At 55.1% G+C, this 23978-nt stretch overlaps 1 protein-coding gene across 1 annotated transcript; it reads left to right on the forward strand.

Annotated features, from left to right (window-relative positions):
• The first annotated feature begins 4 nt into the window (after window positions 1–4).
• KCNH6 (potassium voltage-gated channel subfamily H member 6) lies at window positions 5–21664 on the forward strand. The gene is made up of 13 exons (XM_060645751.3): window positions 5–351; window positions 1160–1390; window positions 6514–6675; window positions 6778–6983; window positions 10396–10821; window positions 12041–12440; window positions 13483–13682; window positions 13866–14118; window positions 17237–17430; window positions 18961–19045; window positions 19610–19778; window positions 20514–20700; window positions 20975–21664. The coding sequence occupies exons 1-13, from the start codon at window positions 276–278 to the stop codon at window positions 21260–21262; spliced, it is 2877 nt and encodes a 958-aa protein (XP_060501734.1). The 5' UTR covers window positions 5–275; the 3' UTR covers window positions 21263–21664.
• Window positions 21665–23978: the final 2314 nt, after the last annotated feature.

The raw sequence follows: 23978 nt of genomic DNA on the forward strand, positions 1-23978 counted from the left end.
CGAACTCCGCCCCGCCGCCGCGCTACTTCTTTCAGCACCGCGGCGCGGACAGCTCCGGGGCGGGAGCAGAGGGAGTGAGGTACGGCCGCGGTCGGTCAGGGAGGGCTGTGCAGGGCAGGGGAGGGTAGACGCAGGCGGGCAGGCAGGGCACGGAGCCCCGCGACCCTCCCCGGAGGAGGCACCCACCCGGAACCGGACGCCGCTGAGCCCGAAGACAGACGGAGACGCAGGGAGCCGGGGCACTGGTGGCTCCGGGGAGAGGCCGCGGCCAAAAGATGCCTGTCCGCAGGGGCCACGTCGCGCCCCAAAACACGTACCTGGACACCATCATCCGCAAGTTCGAGGGCCAGAGTGAGTCTGTGCGTTGAGGTGGGGGGAACGATCTGAAGTCCTGGTTCTGTGGCAGGAGTGGCGGGACCCCTTTACTTACTTCAAATGGAGGGGAGGGGGGAGCGGGGTACTGATGCTGAATGCTCTAATGTCCCCGGACACCTTCTGTTCCAGCGATTTCCACTTGCCTCAATACCACTCTCTCTTTTGAAGCAGGAGGGGCAGACTGCAGCCCCACCCTCCTCCCCTCAGTTGATTTCTTGGTACCCCAAGCGCTGACTTCCCCTTCTATCACTGTCCTTCTTCCTCCTCCTGACACCCCCCACCCCACCCCACCCCCACACACTTCCTCCAGAAGTTTCCTTGACTCCCTCCTTTTTGCCTCTTGGGTGTAACCACTCTAATCTTTCTAAGAGCTCTCTTCAGGCCTGGGGCCTATCTGGTCACATCCCTACTCCTTCTTCCTGACTCCCTGCGCTGACTCCAGGAAGCCTTGGGCCTCTTTCCTCCTTCACGGACCCCATTCCTGCCCTGGTCTCCCCACCATCCCCAGGCCTGACTCCCCCTCCCCAACTTCTCTGGTCACTGTTCTGATCCCCTATCTGAACCACCCCCCTCATTACTTTCAAAGTCCCATGACCTTCCCCCCATGACTCTAGCCACCTAGGTCTTCCCACCCCCACCAGACCTCACTTCTCCTCTACCTCATTCTGGTCACTCCTCTGCTCCCCCATCTAGACACCCCCTCACCGCTGTCAAGAATCCCTATGATCTTTTCCTCCCTGCTGCCCAATCTTGGTTGCCATGGGCTTCCCACATCCCACCCCAGGTCGGAAGTTCCTGATCGCCAATGCTCAGATGGAGAACTGTGCCATCATTTACTGCAACGACGGCTTCTGTGAACTCTTCGGCTACTCCCGAGTGGAGGTGATGCAGCGACCGTGCACCTGCGACTTCCTCACAGGCCCCAATACCCCACGCAGTGCCATGTCCCGTCTAGCGCAAGCCCTACTGGGGACAGAGGAGTGCAAGGTGGACATCCTCTACTACCGCAAAGATGGTGAGGCTCCCTTGGGCCATGGGTTCTGCACGGCAGACTCTGTCCTTCTCTTGTTCAGCCAGAGTGGCCAACTGGGAGGCCACTGACCCAGGGACCAAAGGGCTGGGACAAATCCTGTCTCCTCTCTGTTCCTCAGTTTCCTCATCTGCAGGAGGAAGCAATGGGCATTGATTTCAGTGCCTTCAGAGGTCCTTTTCAGAAGCTGGAGACCAGGCTGACTCACTGACTGGTCCTCACCCCAGGCAGGGCCTCCCGCTCCACCATCCCTCCCCCATGTCCCCAGTCTCCTGGCCGCCCACTCTGTCACTGTCAGCCCCAGCTGTCAGGCAGCTGGAACGAAAATTAACCTTTCCTCATCTCCATCTGCTCTGGGGATTAGAGGAGGAGTCACCCCCTCAAGGCCTCTGTGGGCAGTCAAGGCTTGGGTGCTGCTGACTGGGAAACAGTAGACCCGGCTCACTCAGCCCCAGATCCTTAGAGAGATAGGTCCTGCAGTTTGTCCTGACCCAGAGGTTCATCCAGTTTGAGATGTCACTGCCAGCCCATGTTTATTGCAAGCAGAACAGAACCACGGGGCAGGGGCTGAGAACAGAGCTCTGCAGCCCTTTAAGACCTTCCCCCTAGGACCTCAGAGACAGTGGGCAGGAAGGAAGGGAGAGATGAGTGGGAACTAGGATCCTGAAATTCCCTTGGAAATCACTTGGATTAATGCCCCCCTCAACCTGGTTCTGCGTTAGAATTACCTGGGGCATGTTTTCCAAAACACACCTTCCCTAGAGAGAGGCTGACTCAGAGGCGTGAGTTGAGGCCAAAGCAGGTGCATTTGGAAAAATCTCCTGGGCGGTTCTGATGTTCTGCCAAATTTAGGAACCACTGGCTTAGATAAATCCCTTCATTTCATGGATGAAGAAACCAAGGCCCAAGAAAAAAGGAGGGAGTTGCCCAAGATCCTACTGCCGGGATCCAACCTGGGGCCAGAACCCAAGTCTGGATTTTTTTTTACTCGAGATATTTGTTCTCTGTAATACCAAGAGGGGAAAAAGGACCCCAACTGCCTCTACTGCAACTGCAGGACATCTGGAAAAGGCAGGCATGAGGGCCATCTGAGTATAAACAAGGGGCATGTTCCTTTGGATTGGGACTGAAGGGTACTGAGATCCTGGGTTCCAAGGGCCCGGGGTGTGTATGGAGCATGAATGTAAGTGTGAACATGAGTGAGCATGCGAGTGTGTGTGTGTGTGTGTGTGTGTGCATGTTTGCGTTTAAGGGCTTCCAGGGTGCTTCATGGGCAGATCCTGGCTGTCCCCCTAGCTGTCTACTGCTGCTACCAACCAAACAGATGCAGGGGTAGTGATTAGGGGACTAGGAAGAATCTGGCTAACTTTGGTAGCACTCACAGGGTTAATGAAGTCAGAATATTTTTAAAAGCTGTGACCTCACCTCCTCACATCATTTCAGGGAGGAGGTGACAGTCAGGGGAGTGAGAAGGGTCCCCAGGGAACAGGATAGGACCGCAGGAAATGGGGGGAGGGGGAGAGACATCAGGTCCTTGTCTTTGACCCCAGAGCTCTACCTGGGCCCTAGAGTGGCATATAGGCTGTTCTCAGATTCCCAGGGACATCAGATCAGGTCTCTTAGGGTCTCTTCAGCACACTGCGTGTTCCTGGGCAGGGGGCAAAGATCAAGACCAAGTATCAGCCCTCTGAGATCAGGACTCAGGTTTTCAGAACACTGCTGGGGTCCTCCAGCTATCAGAAGAGACCCCAGGACCCAGTCTTGGAGGCTGGCCCTCGGTGAAAATGGAACATTACCACATACCTTATGCCCCCAGTCTACCCCACCCAACACTAAGCCCTTCTCTGTCCTGTTACCCAAGCCTTTGACTACGTGGACTTGCCCGAGATTGGCCTGAAACCCAGAAAAAAAGAGCTTCTTGGCCTGCATTACCCTAAGGAAACGATGTAGTACCCAGATAACTTATGTTCACCTTATGGTCCAATCTGACCACATGATTCTTTTTTATCATATTCACATATATCCTTTAGTCCTGCTGACTGGCATCTTAATGGTGATTTCTTCCCTACCCAAGTCAGTATCTCTTCCTACTCCCTCCCCCTGACTCCAGCGAGGTGAAAAAGGGTCCTGAACAGAACTCTAGCTGGTTTATTTATAATCCTCTTTTCCTCTAAAAGGGTAATCCACTGACAGTTCTCCAAGTCAAAATGAAAGGTCTGTGTCCATTTACCTCCACATTATACAGCTGCACAAAATTGGACTCAAAGAAGCCAGGGCACTTGGCAAAATTATCGCATGAGATAGGGCTCAGAGACCCCTGAGAACCTGGATCTTCCTCCATCTGCCTTTACTAGGAAAAGTAAGAGCCTAACAGATAAGGAGGAATGGGGATGGTCACAAGACTGGAACTAATGAGAGTCTGGAGGGAGAGATGGAGAGCACTACATCTCTCCCACCTCCACCCCTGCCCCCACTGGGCACTTAAGAGAGGAGCCCAGCCCTGCCTGCCTTGTCAGGTCCTCTTCCCCACACCAGAGAGTTTCCTAATCTCCAAGCCACACTAGTTTCCTAATCTCCAAGCCACTCCTTGGGCTGAGGGCTCCTCCAGTCCTCAGCTCTCAATGAGGAGGAGAGGGCAAGGGCTGAGGTTAGAGGCCTCAATGTTTTCCACATACTTACCCATGAAGACCAGAAGCACCAAGCAGGAGTCCGCCCTCACCAGCCACCCTCTTAGTGGCAGCATTCTGTAGCACCAGCTCCTCCCTGAAGGCTCACTGCCACCCTGGGTGGTGTGGGCATAAAGAGATGAGGGTGATAGACAGCAAGGAGACTGTGCAGAACAGGGGCAAGGGCTGGGAGGGGGAGGGGGTTGGAACAATGAGAAACTGAAGGAAGGAGCAATCCAAAAGGCAGAGAAGAGCAGAGAGAAGGACTATGAACCAGGGGGCAGACAAATCTGCTGCACTTGGTCAGAGAAGAGGTGGGCACTGGGAGGAGCCCTCGGAAGGGAGAACGAGGCAGAGACTGTGGCTCCTCCTCCAGCAATGGGACAAGAGCACAGGGACACTGCCATTCCTGGGCACAACGGGGGTGTCACACTCACCCACTTCTGGTCGCCCAGACACAGTTACTTGTGAGCAAGGACAGCCTAGGGATGGGGGGAAAGGATGCTCTGAACTTGCCAAATCCTCACAGCCTCCTGTCTCTGCCCACCCTACAGGCAGCAAGATTGAAGCCTGGGCATGGGGTGCCATGCACAGCTCCCATGTAGCCCTCACTGCTATGATGGGTCTTTGGTCTGTTCCCAGCCTCAGTTTTCCAAAGATAGCATCAGTGGGTCAGTCCAGCCACTTGAAGATGGGGCCTTGACAGCCCCCAGCAGCATAGAGAGCCTGGAGGCCCTGATCCTCTGCCCAGTGCTGCCTTCTCTCTGCCCTCTGCCAGGCAAAATCTCTGTAGTGCCAGAGAGCGAAGAGACAACCTGGCCTTGGGGGGAGTGTCTCAGACCACCGGCCAAGGAGACTTCCTGGCTAGGTCCCTGTGTCCAAGCCCCTCCATGTCCCCGGCTGACAAGAGTACCCAGTTCTGGTCTGGGCCGCAGAGCCTAGAGCACTGTGAGCCCAGGAGTGGTCACAGAGGCAGGTGGGTGGCCTCTCCTCGGTGTGGATGTCTCCCCCGGGGCCCAGTGCAGCAGCTGGCAGATGGCTGCTTGGTGCCTGGGAGTCCGGGAATCTGATCCAGGAGATTCCTGCTCCCGGAGAGGAAGGTGGGAGGGAGGATGAGGGCGGCTCGGCTGCACTGATAGTAGAGGAGGCGCTTTGGGGGATGAGCGATTCTAACGGACCCCAAAGTAGCAACGTTCCTGCCAACTGGCCTCCCACCCACTCACATTTACACATTCTTTTATCCACTCACTCAACAAACAACACCTGGGACTGGTGCTGACCCCTCAAAAATGAGACAGATGCAAACCTGCCCTCAAGGGATGGCAGCTCTGCCTTCTGATTTGCATATTTACTTGAGGCCCCTGCCCCTTAGTATCTTGCCCTTTGGGCCTGATACCTACCAACAGTTTGAGCTGAGGGACGTGGGACCACTGGGTACCATGGAGAGGGGGCTTATGGGACATCCACCTACCCACTCAGCCCATAGGCTGGGCTCTGGGGGTGTGTGGCTGAACTTAGCTTTGATTTGTCCCACCCACCTATGTGGATGGGAGACCCTGAAGCTAAGAAAGAGGAACAGTGGTCAATGGCTAGGTCTAAGCTGCCCAAGAGGGCGGGAGAGTGGGTCCTGGCCTGCCCCCACCCTGCCATCTCTCTCCCTCTCCAGACCCCAGGTCACTGCCCTGCCTGCTCCCCAGTCCCAGCATCTCTGCCTAGGGACCCCAAGTGCCTTTGAGTCCTGGGGCAGCAGCCTGGCCTTCACTCCAGTGTCCTCATCCTGGACCAGTCCCTTCCCTTGCCCCAGCTGTTGTGTGCTGAGAGCTGTTGTGTGCTTGGAACCCCACTCCATGTCCCCTTCCAGCACTAGCCAGTCAGTTTCTCAGAACCCCAGGCTCTGCAGAATGGGGGTCTATATCTGCCCCCTGAGGCTCCACTAGCCACCACTATGGATCTTGAGGCCTAAAGTGCCAACTGACTCAGGACACAGCACTTAGTGTGTTCTCAACAGCGAGTTCCTTCCAGCATGGGGCGTGGGCGGCATCTTTGTGGGACAGGAATGTGGGAGCTGAACCCAGGGTCGGCCAGAGCTACGTGGGGGTAGAATGCCCGACCTCACCTCCCCACTTAATCCACCCCATCTGCTCAGCTTTAATTACAACAGAAGCAAACCTCAAGGTTAAGCCCTGAGCTGAGGGCTGAGTGTGGACTTGGGCCCGATGCTACATTATCTCCTAATGAGCAGCTAAGCTGCTCTCCCCACCTCTGGCCTGTGGGTAGAACACCTGCTAGACAGCATCACCAACCCTCTGCCCAATAGTCCAGGCCTCCTCACCCCGTGGCTGCCCTTAACTTGACCTCAACCCAGCCCCCTCCCTGGCTTCCCCTGGCCAGGTTACTGCCGGAGAAGATCCTTTCTGTGACCCCTCCCGATGGTGTTTGCAGCCTCCAGCTTCCGATGCCTGGTGGACGTGGTACCTGTGAAGAACGAGGATGGAGCCGTTATCATGTTCATCCTCAACTTCGAGGATCTGGCCCAGCTCCTGGCCAAAAGCGAGCGCCGCAGCCTGTCCCAGTGCCTGCTGTCCCAGAGCTTCCTGGGCTCCGGTAAGGTGGGGTGCAGGTAGTGGTGGGAGGGGTGAATGGGGGCCCCCAGTGGGGCAGCTGGTCCCCTGGCCTGGACTGCTCTGACCCTGGGCCTGGTTTCAGAGGGCTCTCATGGCAGGCCAGGTGCACAGGGTCCTGGCACGGGCAGGGTCAAGTACAGGACCATCAGCCAGATCCCGCAGTTCACGCTCAACTTTGTGGAGTTCAACCTGGAGAAGCACCGCTCGGGCTCCACGACAGAGATTGAGATCATCGCACCACACAAGGTGGTGGAGCGGACCCAGAACGTCACCGAGAAGGTCACCCAGGTGCGGGCCACAGGGCAGGGTGGGCGGGGCTGTGCTGGGTCTTGAAGGTCCCTTCTCAGGCTTGGGGTCTGGGCTCCTCTGGGGCTGGGAGTGGCAGAGGCAGTCAGCTTGGCCAGTCCCCAGGGGTCTGGCCTGAGCCCCAGGCCTCCTGTCCTGCTGGGGTCTGATTTCTTAGACCTAAAGGCCTACCCTGAGGCCACCATCCAGGTGGTGGAGCATGAGGAGGTCAGAGTCAGCAGGGCCTGTGAATAGTGCCACATCTTAGGTCTGGAGGAGCCTGGGATGGGGGAATACACAGGCTACCAGGGGGGCCTGTCCAAGGCTCTGCCAGTCACAGAGAAGGAGAAGCGGAGAGAAGTGTCAGCGCCACTCTGAGAGGGAAAGAGGAGGAAGGATGGAGGGAGGCCCCAGCCCTACTCCTGCCCCTATTCCCCCACCTCCCAACACACAGCAGGAGCCTCCTACAATCCAAGCAGAGGGGAGATGGCCCTGGCATCTTTAGCTCTCTTTGAGCAGCTTCCTGGAGATCAGGCCCTGAATGCCTCCCTCCCCTTCAGCCCCTCCTTGGCCAGCCCAAGGCAAACCTCCCTGGGTTCTCTGTTTCAGCTGACCCCCATGTCCCTTTGCATAGGGCCTGAGGCTCCAATCCCCACCTAACCATCCTAGAAGGAAATGCAAAAGCCCTGCCTGAGGTTCAGATGACCAGAATCCTGACACTGACTTGCTGTGTGACCTTGGACAAGGGACCTTGTGCCCTTTCTGGGTCCCAGAGCTCTCATGTGCAGAGAATTGGACCTTTTGACATTCTTTTGACATTGAGTAGTACAGTCCCCAGGAGGCATCAAGGGGGGCTAGGCCAGGGCTGAGCAAGGAAGTGTAGGTCATGGGGGGCAGGGAGGGCCTGCACCCAAATTTCTGGGAGGCTTTGGCTTCACGAGGGATGGGAGCAGTTCTTTTTCCTCCCTGCCCCCTTTTGCCTGAATCACAGCCTGTGAGGGAGCAGGTGGGATGGAAACTCCCTGTGACCCAGCCCCTCCCCACACTCAGAACCCTGGAGAAGGAAGTACCACAAGCTGCAGGGTCAGGCCCGCAGAGGTCAGGCAGGGTGGCCCAGTGGCCCAACCATGAGGGACTCCACCTGGCCACTCACCTCAGGGCTCTCAAGTTGGCACAGGGGTTATGGGGGCTGGTAGACTGGAGAGCTGCCCATGAAGACTGACAGGCCTGGCTGGGGACTGTGGTCCCTGCCCCACCCAACCCACTGCTCCTATCCTGCCCCCCACCCCGCCCCAACTAGTCTTGGCTTTACTCACTCCCCTATATGGGCCCTAAGGTGGGAGAGGCGTCTGACAGAGCTCAGGGGAGGGAGCTGGCAGGGACCCAGAGCAGAAGAGTCACTCTGGCCTCAACCAGGGCTCAGAGCTGGGACCTCATACCTGAGTTCCTACATCCTGAGGACCCTGCAGCTCTGGGCAACACTGGGAACTGTCCTCACGCTGGCTTCAGAGGCAGTGGGAAAGTATGGAGTCTGTGTGATGGGGGGATGACACCTCTGTCTGGGGGCCTAAGGAAGTGGACATACTCTTGTCACCCACCCCCGACCATCTGAATCTGTGCTGCCTTGGGACAAGCCCTATGCTTTGCTGTTCCGTCTTGGTGTGGTCTTGAGCAGCCAGGGAAGGAGAGGAGTGGCTTAACGACCCAAGCTCTCAATGCTCATTCAGCTCAGTTGACTGAGGTCATTCCCTTCAGCTGAGCCTCCATGTGAACTAAGTGGAGCATATAAGATGGCCTATTGTTCAGTGGAGAATAGCTGTGTGTGCAGGGGTGTTTACAGGGGACAAAGGGAAAAACCAAGAAAGAGGGTGAGAGGAGGCTTCCTGAGAGGCAGAATAGGAGCTCAGGCCTGAAGGCGGAGCAGGGGGTCACTGTAGGGTGGGGACACTGTGACCCCTTCTAGGGATTTAGATGGCTAATCAGGGACCCACAAGGTGAAAACAGCCCTTTGATGGATCTTCCTTATGGTGACATCATCTGTTAATTGGTCTCGTTTGCAAGGTCAGAACCTTATATTGCAGATTTTCTCAAACCAGAGCCATCTGCCAGTGCCTATCCAGCGGTGGTGGAGGGGTCAGTGGGACACCCCTCAGGTTCCATCCTTGTTGGGGCAGTGCCTGACACAGGATGAGCAGGGAGGAGGAATCCTCATAGATCAGCACTTGCCTTGGAGATGTGCCATCTCATTTAATCACAATGCTAAGGAGTTGGTTGTCCTTTGCTATCCTTTTTGCTGATGAGGGAACTAAGGCACATAGAGGCCATAAAATTTGCCCTGAGACTTAGAGCAATGTCAGACCTGAGATCAACCTGGGAGGCCTGGCTTCAAAACGCATGCCCTTCTTGATGCCCCAGCTGTTTCTTGTGATGGGTAGCTGGGTAGAGCTTGGGTCTGTTGGGCTGGGCCTGGTGACCCTACGTTGACCATAAGCTCCAAGGCAGGGTTGGGAGGGGCAGAGCAGAGGGGGCTCATCTGAAAGTAATGATCAAAACCCTCTTGGGGGAGGCTGGGTGGCTCTGTTGCTTGAGTGTCCAACTCTTGATTTCTGCTCGGGTCATGGTCCCAGGGTTGTGGGGTCAAGCCCTGTGTTGAGCATGGAGTTTGCTTGGGATTCTCTCTCTCTTTGTCCTTCTCCTCTGCTCATGCTCGCTCTCTCTCTCTCTCTCTCTCTCTAGCTCTCACTCTCTCTCTCATACAAACCCCCCTTGGACATGTGCAAAATAGTCGGACCTCCCTGGTGCCCAGGACCTGTCAAAGGCTCAGATTAGCTACACGCCCCCAAGTTTGACTCTTTCCATGAAGGCTTTGCAAGTGGGCCCCAAGGAGGGCCCTCGCTGGTCTAGGCTCCACAAGGTCTTCAGGAATGAAGAGGCTATTCTGGGAGTGACTTGTTCCCATCAGGAATCTTGGCCACTGGGAACCTCCCAAACCCACCAAAGAGGATCAGACCCCCAGCTACCCCCTCAATTTAGGCTCTTCTCTGGAACATGACCACAAATGACCCTGAGCCTAAATCCCCCTCCCTCCCCTCACCCCTCCCCCAGCCCTGTCTCCACTTGAGGACGGCTGTTTGTGAGGGAATTGGTGAGCTTTGAACCTGGGGTCACTATGCAACAGAGCTGCACCCCCCCTCTTGTAGCCCACTTCCTCCCAATACACCTGTCCCCTTATGCGTTTGCCTCATACACACTCTATCCCATCTTTGCTTCATCCCCTCTGTCCTCCACAGCCCTCTTCACCTACCCTCTCCCACAGCCTCCTTCCCCAGGCCTCACCCCTAAGTCTTCATCCCTCCCAGGCCTGTCTCACGAGCAGTGGACACACTGCTGACTGCCCTATGGCCCCCACCCCCAGGTTCTGTCCCTGGGCGCGGATGTGCTGCCGGAGTACAAGCTGCAGGCGCCACGCATCCACCGCGGGACCCTCCTGCACTATAGCCCCTTCAAGGCCGTGTGGGACTGGCTCATCCTGCTGCTGGTCATCTACACAGCCATCTTCACGCCCTACTCGGCCGCTTTCCTGCTCAGCGACCAGGATGAATCTCAACGCATGGACTGCGGCTACACCTGCAGTCCACTCACTGTGGTGGACCTCATCGTAGACATCATGTTCGTTGTGGACATCGTCATCAACTTCCGCACCACCTATGTCAACACCAATGACGAGGTGGTCAGCCACCCTCGCCGCATTGCCATCCACTACTTCAAGGGCTGGTTCCTCATTGACATGGTGGCTGCCATCCCATTTGACCTTCTCATCTTCCGCACCGGCTCTGATGAGGTGAGCAAACCCCATTCAGGCCATCTGCTGTGGCCGTCCCCTGTGCCCCAGCCCTCGGGCCTCCCAGCCCCACAGCCCTGGCATGAGAGTATCTGGTATGGGGTGCCTTTGCCAAAGCAGGTGGAGGTGGGAAGGCGGCCTAGGACATGTGTCATCTCCCAGCCCTGGAGAACGACCAGACAAGGCTGTGCCCTAGGCCTGGATGCCCTCCCTATGCTCCAGAATTCTGCCCCTTCTGGGATGGGCAGCCACCTCACATGCCCTCATGCTGGTTTCTACTTACCCTGGAGTTGGAAAGGGAAGCTATGGGCTGCTCCCACAAGGCAGCCTGACCCCCCCTCACCCCCTGACCCTCCACTATGCCCACTGGCTCCCCATAGCTGACATGAAGGTATTTGCAGGCTCTTATTTGCAGGCTCTTCTCATAGCTTCTAGTCCCCCCTTTTGCCCCACCTCCTTGGAATGAACTTTCCATTCTGTTCCAGTCACCCCCCACCAACAGCCTGTCCAGCTGGAGTAGAGGTATCCATCATGACTCCCTGCTCCCACACCCACCCTTTGCCAGCCTCACCTGCCAGCCTCACCCTTCCACACAGAAGCCAGGACCAGTTCAAGATCACTCATCTGACACTGTCTGCAGAACATTCCGTGGCTCCCCAATGGCTTGGAATAAAACCAAGCTCATTTGGGACCTTGAGGCCCGTGGGAGCAGCCCGTGCACACCTTCCAGGCTCATTCCTCATCACTCCATCATCTTCTGCTATGCACTCCAGGCAGCAGCGCTGCACTTGGTTTTCCATGTGGGCTGTGCCATTTCACACCCCCATGCCTTGCTTGGCTCATTCTGTTCCCTGTGCCTAGAATGCCTTTCACTCTCCCTCCTGTCCGCCTGCAGACTCAGCCTCATCACTCAAGATTTAGCTCATGTGTCACCTCCTCTATGAAGCCTCCCCTGCCCTGCACCTGCAGAATTGATCTCCCTTTTCTCTGCACTCCCCTGGACTTCTGTCCTAGCAACTATAACACTGTTTTGAGCTTTAGGCTGAATGCTCCTTAAGGTCCTGCACTGTGCTTCACTGGCCAAGAGCCCAGAGCAGGTTCTCCATAAGTGTTTGTTGAATGACTGTGTGACCATATGCCCAAGTAAACAAGTGTGGTCCTGAGTGCAGCCTTTCAAGGGCTGACCCTTGGCCCCATGACCCCCTTCCTGCCCCGCCAGACCACAACCCTGATCGGGCTGCTGAAAACGGCGAGGTTGCTGCGGCTGGTGCGTGTGGCACGGAAGCTGGACCGCTACTCTGAGTATGGAGCGGCCGTGCTTTTCCTGCTCATGTGCACCTTCGCACTCATTGCACACTGGCTGGCCTGCATCTGGTATGCCATCGGCAACGTGGAGCGGCCCTACCTGGAGCCCAAGATCGGCTGGCTGGACAGCCTGGGCGCCCAGCTTGGCAAGCGCTACAATGGCAGCGACCCAGCCTCTGGCCCCTCAGTGCAGGACAAGTATGTCACGGCCCTGTACTTCACCTTCAGCAGCCTTACCAGCGTGGGCTTCGGCAATGTCTCCCCCAACACCAACTCTGAGAAGGTCTTCTCTATCTGCGTCATGCTCATCGGCTGTGAGTGGCCCCTCATGCCTGGGCCTGACCCATGGCATTCAAGTTTCAGTTTTGTAATGAGCCATAATACAGTAACATTGGGTGCAATGGTCAAATACTAAGCACAGAGCACAGTGCAATTTTGCATAGGTGCCTCTACCATGCATGAAACTTAACACCCTTACAAGCCCTTGCTATGTGCCAGGGACCAGGACCAGCTTACATGATTTGCAGGGCCCAGAACAAAATGAAAATGTAGGGCCGTTTATTTAAAAAGTCTTCAAGATTTCAAGAATGGTGACAGCAGAGCATGGAACCGACCAGGGCCCTTCTTAGCACAGGTCACACACCGGGAAGCCAGCTGCCCTGTCAGGCACTTTTCTAAGTGCCTATCAAAGGTGCACATTTTGTTTTCATCACTAGCCTATGGGGGGCTATATTACGAGCCCAGTTTACAGACCAAGAACCTGAAGGTCCTAACTTTCCAGGGGTTACACAGAGACTCAATTTCATCCCAGGGGGCCAGCTCCTCTGGCTGTGTATGTTCCCAGGCTCTGCACTGTGTTCCCTGCTTCCTAAGACACTGGGTCTAGGAACACAAGAGGCAGTGTGGAAGTTTACACGTAGATTAAGTTGTCATGTTCAGAGTATTTAAAGATGTGAAAGCCCAGAGAAACAAAAACAACGAGAAAAAAAAAATGGGTGAAAACAGAGACCAAGAGTTTCCCCTTTATTATGCTTTTCTACAACCTGAAGGAGAAAACAAATCTGTACTAAAAAAAAAAAAAAAAAAATCATTGCCCTAGTTCTCAGGAGTTTGGCCTCTGGGCCCAGCAAGATGCCAAGAGACACAGGACAGAGGGAGGACGGCAGGAAGCCCGGGGGCCTTTGTCCCTCGTGTGCCCTGGCGCTCTTTTGGGCACTTCTGACTTGGCCCTAGACAGAGGGGCCCCTAATCAGAGGGCTCCTAGGGAGAAGGAGGTGTGGAGCATGCCCTGGGGTGCGATGGCCCGGTGGGGGTGTAGAGGAGCTCATTCCCTGCACCCCCGCTGCCTCACTCCAGCCCTCATGTACGCCAGCATCTTTGGCAACGTGTCTGCCATCATCCAGCGTCTGTACTCCGGCACTGCCCGCTACCACACGCAGATGCTGCGAGTCAAGGAGTTCATCCGCTTCCACCAGATCCCCAACCCGCTGCGGCAGCGCCTGGAAGAGTACTTCCAGCACGCCTGGTCCTACACCAACGGCATTGACATGAACGCGGTGAGAGCCCGCCGCCCTGCCTCGGGTGGGGCAGGCGATCCAGCTCCAGTCCCAGCTCTGGCTAAGCGTCCCAGGGGAGGCCTAGGGCCCGCGGGCACAGGGCGTCCCCAGACCCCTCCCCACCCCGTTCCCCCAGCCCCAAGCCCAGCTGCACTACCCTGGACGCGGCCGCCCCCCTCGCAGGTGCTGAAGGGCTTCCCTGAGTGCCTGCAGGCCGACATCTGCCTGCACCTGCACCGCGCGCTGCTGCAGCACTGCCCAGCCTTCCGCGGCGCCAGCAAGGGCTGCCTGCGCGCGCTGGCGGTCAAGTTCAAGACCACGCACGCACCGCCTGGGGACACGCTGGTGCACCTCGGCGATGTGCTCTCCACGCTCTACTTCATCTCCCGAGGTTCCATCGAGATCTTGCGTGACGACGTGGTTGTGGCCATCCTAGGTGGGTCAGGCAGGAAGGGCCAGACCGGTAGGGTGGGTGTAGGGGAACTAGCCATGTCCTGCCTGGACTACTCCATTCCTAATGATGATGGTGGCACCTTTTACCGGCCTGCCATGTAAGCATGAGCAACAGAGAGCTTTACGCCCAGCTCACCGGATCCTTAAAACAAACCCATAGGTTCCATTTTCCTGATAGGGGAGTAGAGGCTCAGAGAGGTCATATTGGCAAGTGGCCAAACAGGGATTCAAGGGCTATGCGTCTAACTCCGAAGTCCAGGAAGGCTCTTACCTTCTTCCACTTTTGGGGAGCTCAGTGTGAGAGGGCAAAGGTTTGGCTTGGGTGGAGGGAGGACCCCAAGCTCATTCACTGCAGCTACAGGGACAGCTGGACACTTTGCAGGAATGAGATGAGCATTGGACAGGGGACAGATTTGGGGCCCACACGGCCTCTGCCACTTACCAACCATGTGACCTTGGGCAGGTTACTTCACCTCTCTGAGATGATTCTCATCTTCCTTGCCTTCTCCCTGATGTTAGCCCACCCCAAGACCCTGATCAGGATGTCAGCCTCTCCTCCTTTGGTCTCTGTGGCTGGGCTCTCCTCCCACCCCACTGAACAGCACCCCCCCCCGCCCCGCCCAGTTCCTCTGTTTAGTCCTCTCCCTTTGGCCTGCCCTCGACTAGTGTTCACCAAGTGCGGGCTCTGCTTTCTTTTCTTCACCCTCCACCCTCTCCTGAACTACCTCCTTGCTCCCATGCTCTCAGCCTCATATATGCCACAGGCCCCCCCAGAGCTCTGTTCTGACCCCAATCTCTCCTTAGAACAGAATATTCCATTCCTTCCTGGGTATAGCCACCCTATATTCCATAGACAGACCAAACAACATGTCTCAGTCTGAAATCATTATCTTTCCCCAGAAGCTGCTCCTTCAGAATCTCCATCACTGTTGAACCATCCATTGCTGGGGCTAGAGACCTGGGAGTCAACCAAGGGAGCACTCTTCTCCTTTCCTGCCCCACCCCCACTATGCAGGCAACCACAGACTCCTGTTTGTTCCCCTTAATACCTCTGTGTCCTACACCTGTCTCCCACACTACACCTGTCTCCTTGTCCCTGCCTGGCTCCAGCCCTTACCATGTCCTTCCTTTTCCTGTGTCCCTGAATCTGGACTACCCCCATAGCTCATCTTTGATCTTCTGCCAGTGACCTGAAATTCACATCTGCACATACTCCTCCTCTGCTCAAAATCTTCCCATGGCTCCCCATAACCCCTAAGACCCATGTAAACCCCTGATGACAGCATGCATAGTCCTCCCCAGTCTGGCCACCCTAAATCCTGCCACCCTCCCCCGGTACTTCACGCTCCAGCCATACAAACTACTTCTAGTTCTCTACTGCCGTCCCTGTCACACTTCCCTGCCTTTGCACGTGCTGCCACTCTTCCTGGAACACCTGCCTGGAAGACCCCAGTCATCCTTCAAGGCTGGGCTCCAGACATGTGTTCCTCTGTGAGACCTTCCCTCACTTCCAGCCTACCTTAGAAGTTTCATCCACATGAGAAGGACAATAATTCTATTTAATAATTAAGAAGCCAGTCCATTTTAAGTTTCAGTTAGAGACCTGAAATCCTCTTATTTTGTCCTGAGTGGAAATGAACATTAGATCATAATCCTTCATCTACTGGATAACCATCATTTTATAATGTTGCCCAGATTTTGTGCTTATGGGTTTCATATGTGACTCTGGTGAGTCCCTTCCCTCTCTGGGCCTCAGTCCCCCTCCTCTGTGAATGACCTTTGATCCTGTTCTCGTGGGCAACAGGTCTTGGCTTCCATCTATCATTGTCCATGCAAACCATTAGCGCTTCTGGTTGGTATCGCCAGGCTGAGGGGCTGGACTTTCCTGTGGGGGAGTGGACGTCAAAGCAATCATGGTCCCTAGTACCCCGGCCCTAGGCTCTCTGCCAGCCAGCTGTGACCACACAGCTGTTTCTTCTGATCTGATGGCCTTCCTGCTGGGGGCCCAGCCAGCCTCATCGTCACAACCCAGCCCCCACTTCACTTCCTCTGTAAGCCCCTCCTCCTTGCCCCTACCACTCCTGGTAGCCCCTCCCCCCTCCTCAGCCCCTTACCTCTTGGTTCTCCCTGTTCTAAGGCTCTATAGATCATCTGTAAACTAATTGGTTGCTTATGTGCCTGCCTTGTAGGGATTTGGGGGCTCCTTGTGGGTGGGACAGCATCTTATTCATGCCCATTCACTGTGGCCAGCACAGTGGCCCTGACACCAGGAGGGCCCAATATCTTTGCCACATGCCCCAAGTATCACCAGCCTATGTCTACCCTGGGACATCCGTCTGTCCCAATGCGTCGTATCAATCTGCCTGGTGCCTCTTGCTATTTGAGGCATTTTCTCAAGCATCACGTCTGTGCCTCTGGACAGTCCAGTGGGGCAAGACAGATACAGTTATACTTATTTTAGAGATAAGAACACTGGGGTCCAGAAAGGGGAAGTGACTTTCTCAGGCGTGCTCTGCCAGGGCCATGCTGGTTATGTGGCCCCACAGTAGGGAGTGGGAACACAAAGAGACAGAGGCCTCAGGCCTTGCCCTGGGGGAGCTGGGTGCCCCTGGCCCTGGGTTCCCTGCCCTCTTGCAGTACCACCAGGCTGAGGAGAGAGGAAAAGTTTGAGTAGGGACCTTTAGTGTCTCTTCCTGCCCACTGTCTCCTGGAGTTGGGGAGCAGGGGGGTGGATAGGGGCAGTGCCACAAACCACGGGAAATAGGAGAGGGACTCTGACAGAGGGTGGTCCTAGGAGGCCAGAAGATTGAGGCAAGGGACCCACATGTTGGGAGGGTATGTGGCCTCTGCAGAGCTCAGAGAACAAAGGAAAGGCAGCTTTTGCATCTAACTCCCACCCCCCGACCCCTGGCCAGCACATCCAACCTTGTCCTTAGAGCTTGATCCCTGAGCACCAAGCCAAAGCCTGGCAGGATCCCTGAGGTTGGGGGGGGGGGGGGGGGGTGGGGAGGAGTTCACGGCCAAGGGGCCCTCAGGGAGGCTCTTCAGAAGAGAGCTTGGAGCCAGACCCTGGAGAGACCCCCTGCCCCTCTGGCTGGCAGGAAAGAACGACATCTTTGGGGAGCCCATTAGCCTTCATGCCCGGCCTGGCAAGTCCAGTGCAGATGTGCGGGCCCTGACCTACTGTGACCTGCACAAGATCCAGCGGGCAGACCTGCTGGAGGTGCTGGACATGTACCCTGCGTTTGCAGACAGCTTCTGGAGTAAGCTGGAAGTCACCTTCAACCTGCGGGACGTGAGTCTGGGCTGGGTGGGCCAGGGTGGGTAGGGGTCCTCGGCCAGCTGGTGATGGGGAGTGGAGGCTGCTGAGCACTTGGCCTGCCTGGCCGGAGGGGACCCATCTGACCACCTCCCTTCCTTTCAACCCCATCCTGCGTCCTTCACCACAATTTCTTCTGTGCCTGCCATGGCCAACATAATGCTAAGTATGATGATAGCTACCAATTATCAAGCACCAACCCCATGCTAAGCACTGGGCTTCTTGTACATGATCTCTTTTAGTCTTCTCCTTGCACTTAGTGTTATTTTCCCCACTTTCCAGATGAGAAAGCTAAGGGTAAGAGAGGATGATAAATTGACCAAAGCCATATCACCACATAGTCAATGGCAGAGCCAAAAGGTAGACTCAAGTTTGTGCGACTCCACAACCCAGGCACCCCATGGCACCAAGCTGGAAGAAGGGGTGTCTGCCACCCCTAGGTCCCAGGGGTGTAAACAAGTGGAAGAGCCTCTCCTCCTAAGCTTATCACTCAGTGGAGAAGATTATAACAACTCAGAGAAAATAAAGAGTTGCGTAGTTAAATAACCAAGGAAGTCACGAGGGTGTGTGGGAAGACCAAATGTCTGTGGAGCTCAGGGTTACCAAGGAGTGGGACAGCCGGTACAAACTGGAAGGGTCCGGAAGTGACTGTATGGAGGAGGGGGCTTGGAGTCAGCTAGTGGGAAGGAGGGGGCCGTTGTGCCTGGTGGGGGCAACAGTGGCGGAGGCCTCCTGGAGCTGAGCCTCCCACCCCCAGCCTCAGGAGCAGGGGCTCTGCTGGCTCAGGCCCCATGCACAGCATCTGGAGGATGATGCCGAGGCAGGTTTTCTTGCCATGGACAGCCTTCCTCACCCTGTCCCTTCTGCTAGTCTCCCCTCCCCCAGCCTCTCTTCTTCCCACCTGATCTGGTCTAGGGGACATCTTGTAAGGATGCTGCCTTGGGGGCCCTAGCCACTCGGAGCCATCAGGTGGCCCGAGTGCTCAGTGGCCGGACACCGGGCAAGAGGGATGTGGTCTCCATGGCCTGGGGCATCTGTTGCCCCTGGGCATCCCACCCCTAAGTCTCATGGTGCCAAGAGGGTGGTCTGCCAAGGGTGCTGCTGAGGGTACCTCCTGGATGGATTGGGGATTCCAGACCCAGTCTCCTTGGAGGGAACTCCCCAGTAGCCCAAGCTGTGGACAGCAGCACCAGGGCATTCAGGAAAGGGAGGACTGCAAGAACACCTCCTCTGTATGCCCCCACCCCCAAATCTTGCTGCTCAAGGCGGCCTCTTCCAAGACTCTGTAGGGGCCTCTGCTCATCTCCAAGCCTCTGCTTGTCTCCTGCCCACCCACGCAGGAGAGAACCTGTAGGAAGCTGCCTGGAACCTCAGGGGGAACCCGGCCACCTGTCACCACTTTCTCACCTAGTTGTCGCAAGGGCCTCAGGAGGGGGTGCAGGGGAGAACAAAGAGGCCCTGTCCCAGCTTTGGTACCTGTTACTTGATGCTCTTGTTCCCCACAAGGCAGGCGGGGGTCTCCAGTCATCACCCCAACCAGCTCCAGGCAGCCAGGACCACCAAGGCTTCTTCCTCAGTGACAACCAGTCAGGTGAGCAAAGCCATCTGCCACCAGTGTCTGCCTCGCCCCAGCCTGAAGCCCCTGCCCAGCCTCCTTCCCCTTTTCATGTCCTTCCCAATTTGCCTCATCTTGGGAGAGGTCTCCCCAGTCCCTTGATGAGAGGAGAGGGGCTCCCTCTCTAGGCTCAGTGATAGAGACCCTTGTCTCCTTCCTCCCCCTGGGTCCTCAGAGCCTGAATGGGGGTTGTCCCCCGGGGTGGATACAGGCCAGCCCAATGGGGTTTCACATAGAAGCTCCAGGGGACTCGCTGGACTGCAGCTCCTTGGACAGTGAGGCCAGGGCTGGAATGTCCCCACCCAGCCAGCCCCCCCTCCCCCAAGCCGGGGTTCCAGCCCCCTTCCCAGGGCTACAGCCTTCTGGAACCTGGAAGTCCGACCTCTGTGGGGACAGGACCTTGTACTCCAGGGCACTCAGGTAAAGAGATCCACTTCTCCTAACCTGTGTTCCCAGGACAGGTAGGGGAAGAAGATGGGCTCTGGTCAGGTCTGCGGAATCAGCTAGACGGAAGCTCAGTCTTCCCTTTCTCTCCTGCAGCTGCAGCCCCTTCTCTGAGCATCTCAGATGCATCTGGCCTCTGGCCTGAGTTGCTGCATCAAATGCCCCCAAGGCCAAGGGACAGCCCCCCAAACCCTCAGGGAGACCCAGACTGCTGGCCTCGGGAGCTAGGCTCCAGGCTGGAGCAGCTTCAGGCCCAGATGAACAGGTGAGTGCCCTTTGGGACCAGGATGGGGGTGGCTGCAGAGAGCACAGCCAGCAGTGGGCTAGGCACGAGTGCCCCCTCTTGGTGGCTCAGGGACATCACACTGAGTGCCCTGCGAGTTTTAGAATGGCTAGCCAGCCCTCTTTAGTTGCAGGCCTCCCCATCCCTAAGTCACTAAGCCTGGTTCCTTGGATGGCTTGTCCTAGCAAACCGCAGAACAGGCAAGGAAGCTTTCTTAGAATAGGGGAATAACCTGGTACAGAAACAAATTCCATAGTCCCTTGGAGAGGGCATGTGGCCTGCGGATGGCAGGACCGTGGTGGTAGAGTGAGGGCTTGGGCAGTATGGTCCTGAACTCCAAGCCTGGCTCTGCAACTTACCAGCAAGAGTGTGGACAAGTTACTTAAGCACTCTGAGCCTCCATTTGGCTTTTCATGAAATGGGGATAATCAGAATACCCATATCAAAGCTTCCTTATGAGGACAAAATGATGTGTGCACAGTGCCTGGTCACTGTCGTTATTGAAGTCAGGGACGTGCTAAGGGAAATTTCAGCAGGGCCTGCGGAGTGTACCAGGGAAATAGTTTCAGGTAGGTCCCAGGGTGCCGTTCCATCCAGCAGGAATGGCATGCAGGCTACAAAATCCAGAGCTGCTCTCGGGACCTGAACAGCTCTCCTTTGTCTTGACCCTGACCCTGACCCTGACCCTGACCCTGACTGTGGGGTTCTGTCTGGCAGGTTGGAGTCCCGCCTGTCCTCAGACCTCAGCCGCATCCTACAGCTCCTTCAGCAGCCCCTGCCCCAGGGCCACACGGGCTACATTCTAGGAGCCCCTACCTCCAATGACTTGGCCTTGTTTCCCGTGGCCTCAGCCACTCAGAGTCCGGGAACTAGGCTGCCCCAGGGTGGTCTGCCCCCTGCACAGGTGAGCAAGTGTTGGGATCCCCAGGGCCTTTCCTGGAGGCAACTACACGTCTTCTCACTGTGACATCAGGCTACGGCCTCTGTGCTCTGAGAGCAGCCATGGGTTCTGCTGTCCTCTTTTGTGTTTTGAGTCACAGACAAGGAGCCTGGACAGGTGGTGGAAAAGCCCAGATTGTGACTATAGACCCCGCAGCCGGGGCAAGGGCAATGGGACACAGCTTCTGCCGGTTCCCATCCCTGAAGCTGGTGTCCTCCCCCTCTCTTGCCCTTCCCAGGTCCCAGGCTGTGGTGACTTGAACAAGTGTAGGCCGAAGCGAAAGAACTCCTCCTCCCCCGGGGTGCCTTCCCTGGTCATGGCAACAGACAAACTTCTCACACTGTCCCTGGAACAGGAGCAGCCTGAGGGGCTTCTGTCACCCCTAGCCTCACCTCTGCATCCCCTGGAGGTACAGGGACTCATCTGTGGTCCCCGTTTTCCCTCCCTTCCTGAACGCCTTGGCCCCGTCCCTAAGCAGCTGGAGTTTCAGAGACATGGCTCAGATCCTGGGTTGGCCAGGAGTTAGAGCCACTGAACCCCAAGATAGAGATAATATGAAGGGATTGAAGGTGGGTGAAAGTTAAAGATTTAGGGGAGGCAGACAGCTGCCAAATTGGCCTCTGAAAACCATTCATTCTTCTAGTATAGCTACAAACTGCCAACCCAGGTGACCCACGATGGCATGGGTGAAGATGGTCAGGACCTTCCCAGACTCCTCCAGGGCCCTATTTAGACAGTAGGCCTCATGGAGGGTGGGTGAGGCTCAGGGGTGGAGGTAGCTTACAGGACAGAGAGGTCGGTGAAAAAAGGAGAAGTTTCTGATCTGTGTGAGAAACTTACTCCTTACGGCTCAGAACTATACACCGCTTCAGGGACCAGGACCCAAGGTTAGTGAGACCTCCCACCAAGAGCCTGTAAACCGACTGGAGATGAAAGTGTCCTCTGTAGTGGACACATCAGAGCACAGAGTTCCAGCCCCCAGCCGCTCTGCCCCTCATGGTTCTATGATGACCTTTGGGACTCTAGCGGGCAGTGGAATGTCTCACAGCTAATAAAGTCTGCGCATTTCATGTTAGGCTGGGTGTGTTACTTACCTGAGGGTCATCAGGTCCTTGACTGTGCTGCGACTCCAACAGCTGTGGTCTTCTCCAAGTCCCTCTCACAAGGATTTGTGTGTGGGGGACCGGAAAGCGCTCTGATGGGTTCAGTAGCCCCAGGAGCACGGGGCTTTTTGCCAGGCTGGGGTAAAGGGAAACAGAGAGTCTCTGACTTGGTCACCATCAAGAACCACGACATGTCCATAGTGCTCCCTCTGTGCCAAGTCCCTGCCGACTGCTCTGCAGACATTACTTCATTGAAGCCTCACAACAACCCTGTGGGGTTGTTATTATTAGCCCCATTTTAGAGATGAGAAATCAGAAGCAGAGAGAGGCTAAGAAATTCACCCAAGCATGCGGGGGACTTCTGGGGTGCTAGTACTGTTTTGCTTCCTGATCTAGGAGCTGTTTACATACGTGTATATCAGATTGTGAAAACAGGTGCATTTCTATGTGTAAGTTATACTCTGATTAAAAAGAAAAAAGAATCTTACCTAACAAAGGAAGCAATTTCTACCTGGATGGTCTGGCTTGAGAACTCTGCAGTTAACTGCTCCAATGAGATGGGCTGTTGTCCAAAAAGTACCTGGCCACTGGCCTTCCGTCCTTTTTTGGTACTCCTTGAAAGAATTTTGAAAATGAATCCCCCGCCCACCACATTTTAAGTTAACATTTTAAGTATCTCATTGATAAGTTTAAATAGTTGCAAACATGTTATTTCCAGTGTATTGTGAATATTGATACTGTATAAATTGCTTTATTTATACCAATTTATTTATTTATTTATTTATTTATTTATTTTCAATATATGAAATTTATTGTCAAATTGGTTTCCATACAACACCCAGTGCTCATCCCAACAGGTGCCCTCCTCAATACCCATCCCCCACCCTGCCCTCCCTCCCACCCCCCATCAACCCTCAGTTTGTTCTCAGTTTTTAAGAGTCTCTTATGCTTTGGCTCTCTCCCACTCTAACCTCTTTTTTTTTTTTTTCCTTCCCCTCCCCCATGGGTTTCTGTTAAATTTCTCAGGATCCACATAAGACTGAAAACATATGGTATCTGTCTTTCTCTGTATGGCTTATTTCACTTAGCATCACACTCTCCAGTTCCATCCACGTTGCTACAAAAGGCCATATTTCGTTCTTTCTCATCGCCATGTAGTACTCCATTGTGTATATAAACCACAATTTCTTTATCCATTCATCAGTTGATGGACATTTAGGCTCTTTCCATAATTTGGCTATTGTTGAGAGTGCCGCTATAAACATTGGGGTACAGGTGCCCCTATGCATCAGTACTCCCGTATCCCTTGGGTAAATTCCTACCAGTGATATTGCTGGGTCATAGGGTAGGTCTATTTTTAATTTTCTGAGGAACCTCCACACTGCTTTCCAGAGTGGTTGCACAAATTTGCATTCCCACCAACAGTGCAAGAGGGTTCCCGTTTCTCCACATCCTCTCCAGCATCTATAGTCTCCTGATTTGTTCATTTTGGCCACTGTGACTGGCATGAGGTGATATCTGAGTGTGGTTTTGATTTGTATTTCCCTGATGAGGAGCGACGTTGAGCATCTTTTCACGTGCCTGTTGGCCATCCGGATGTCTTCTTTAGAGAAGTGTCTATTCATGTTTTCTGCCCATTTCTTCACTGGGTTATTTGTTTTTCGGGTGTGGAGTTTGGTGAGCTCTTTGTAGATTTTGGATACTAGCCCTTTGTCCGATATGTCATTTGCAAATATCTTTTCCCATTCCATTGGTTGCCTTTTAGTTTTGTTGGTTGTTTCCTTTGCTGTGCAGAAGCTTTTTATCTTCATAAGGTCCCAGTAATTCATTTTTGCTATACCAATATATTTAGACACAAATAGCATAGTGATTTGAGAGCCAACATCATTCATTTTATTTATTTTTTTAGAAATTTTTTAGTGTTTATTTTTGAAAGAGAGAGAAAGCAAGGCAGGAGCAGAGAGAGGGAGACACAGAATCTGAAGCAGACTTCAGGCTCTGAGCTGTCAGCACAGAGCCCTCCCTATGCGGGGCTAGAACTCAAGAACCACAAGATCATGACCTGAGCTGAAGTCAGACGCTTAATGGACTGAGCCACCTAGGTGCCCTGAGCCAACATCATTCATTTTAAAAACACAA

The sequence above is a fragment of the Panthera onca genome, chromosome E1 (genome assembly GCF_046562875.1).
Source record: "Panthera onca isolate mPanOnc1 chromosome E1, mPanOnc1 haplotype 2, whole genome shotgun sequence".
Lineage (NCBI taxonomy): Eukaryota > Metazoa > Chordata > Mammalia > Carnivora > Felidae > Panthera > Panthera onca.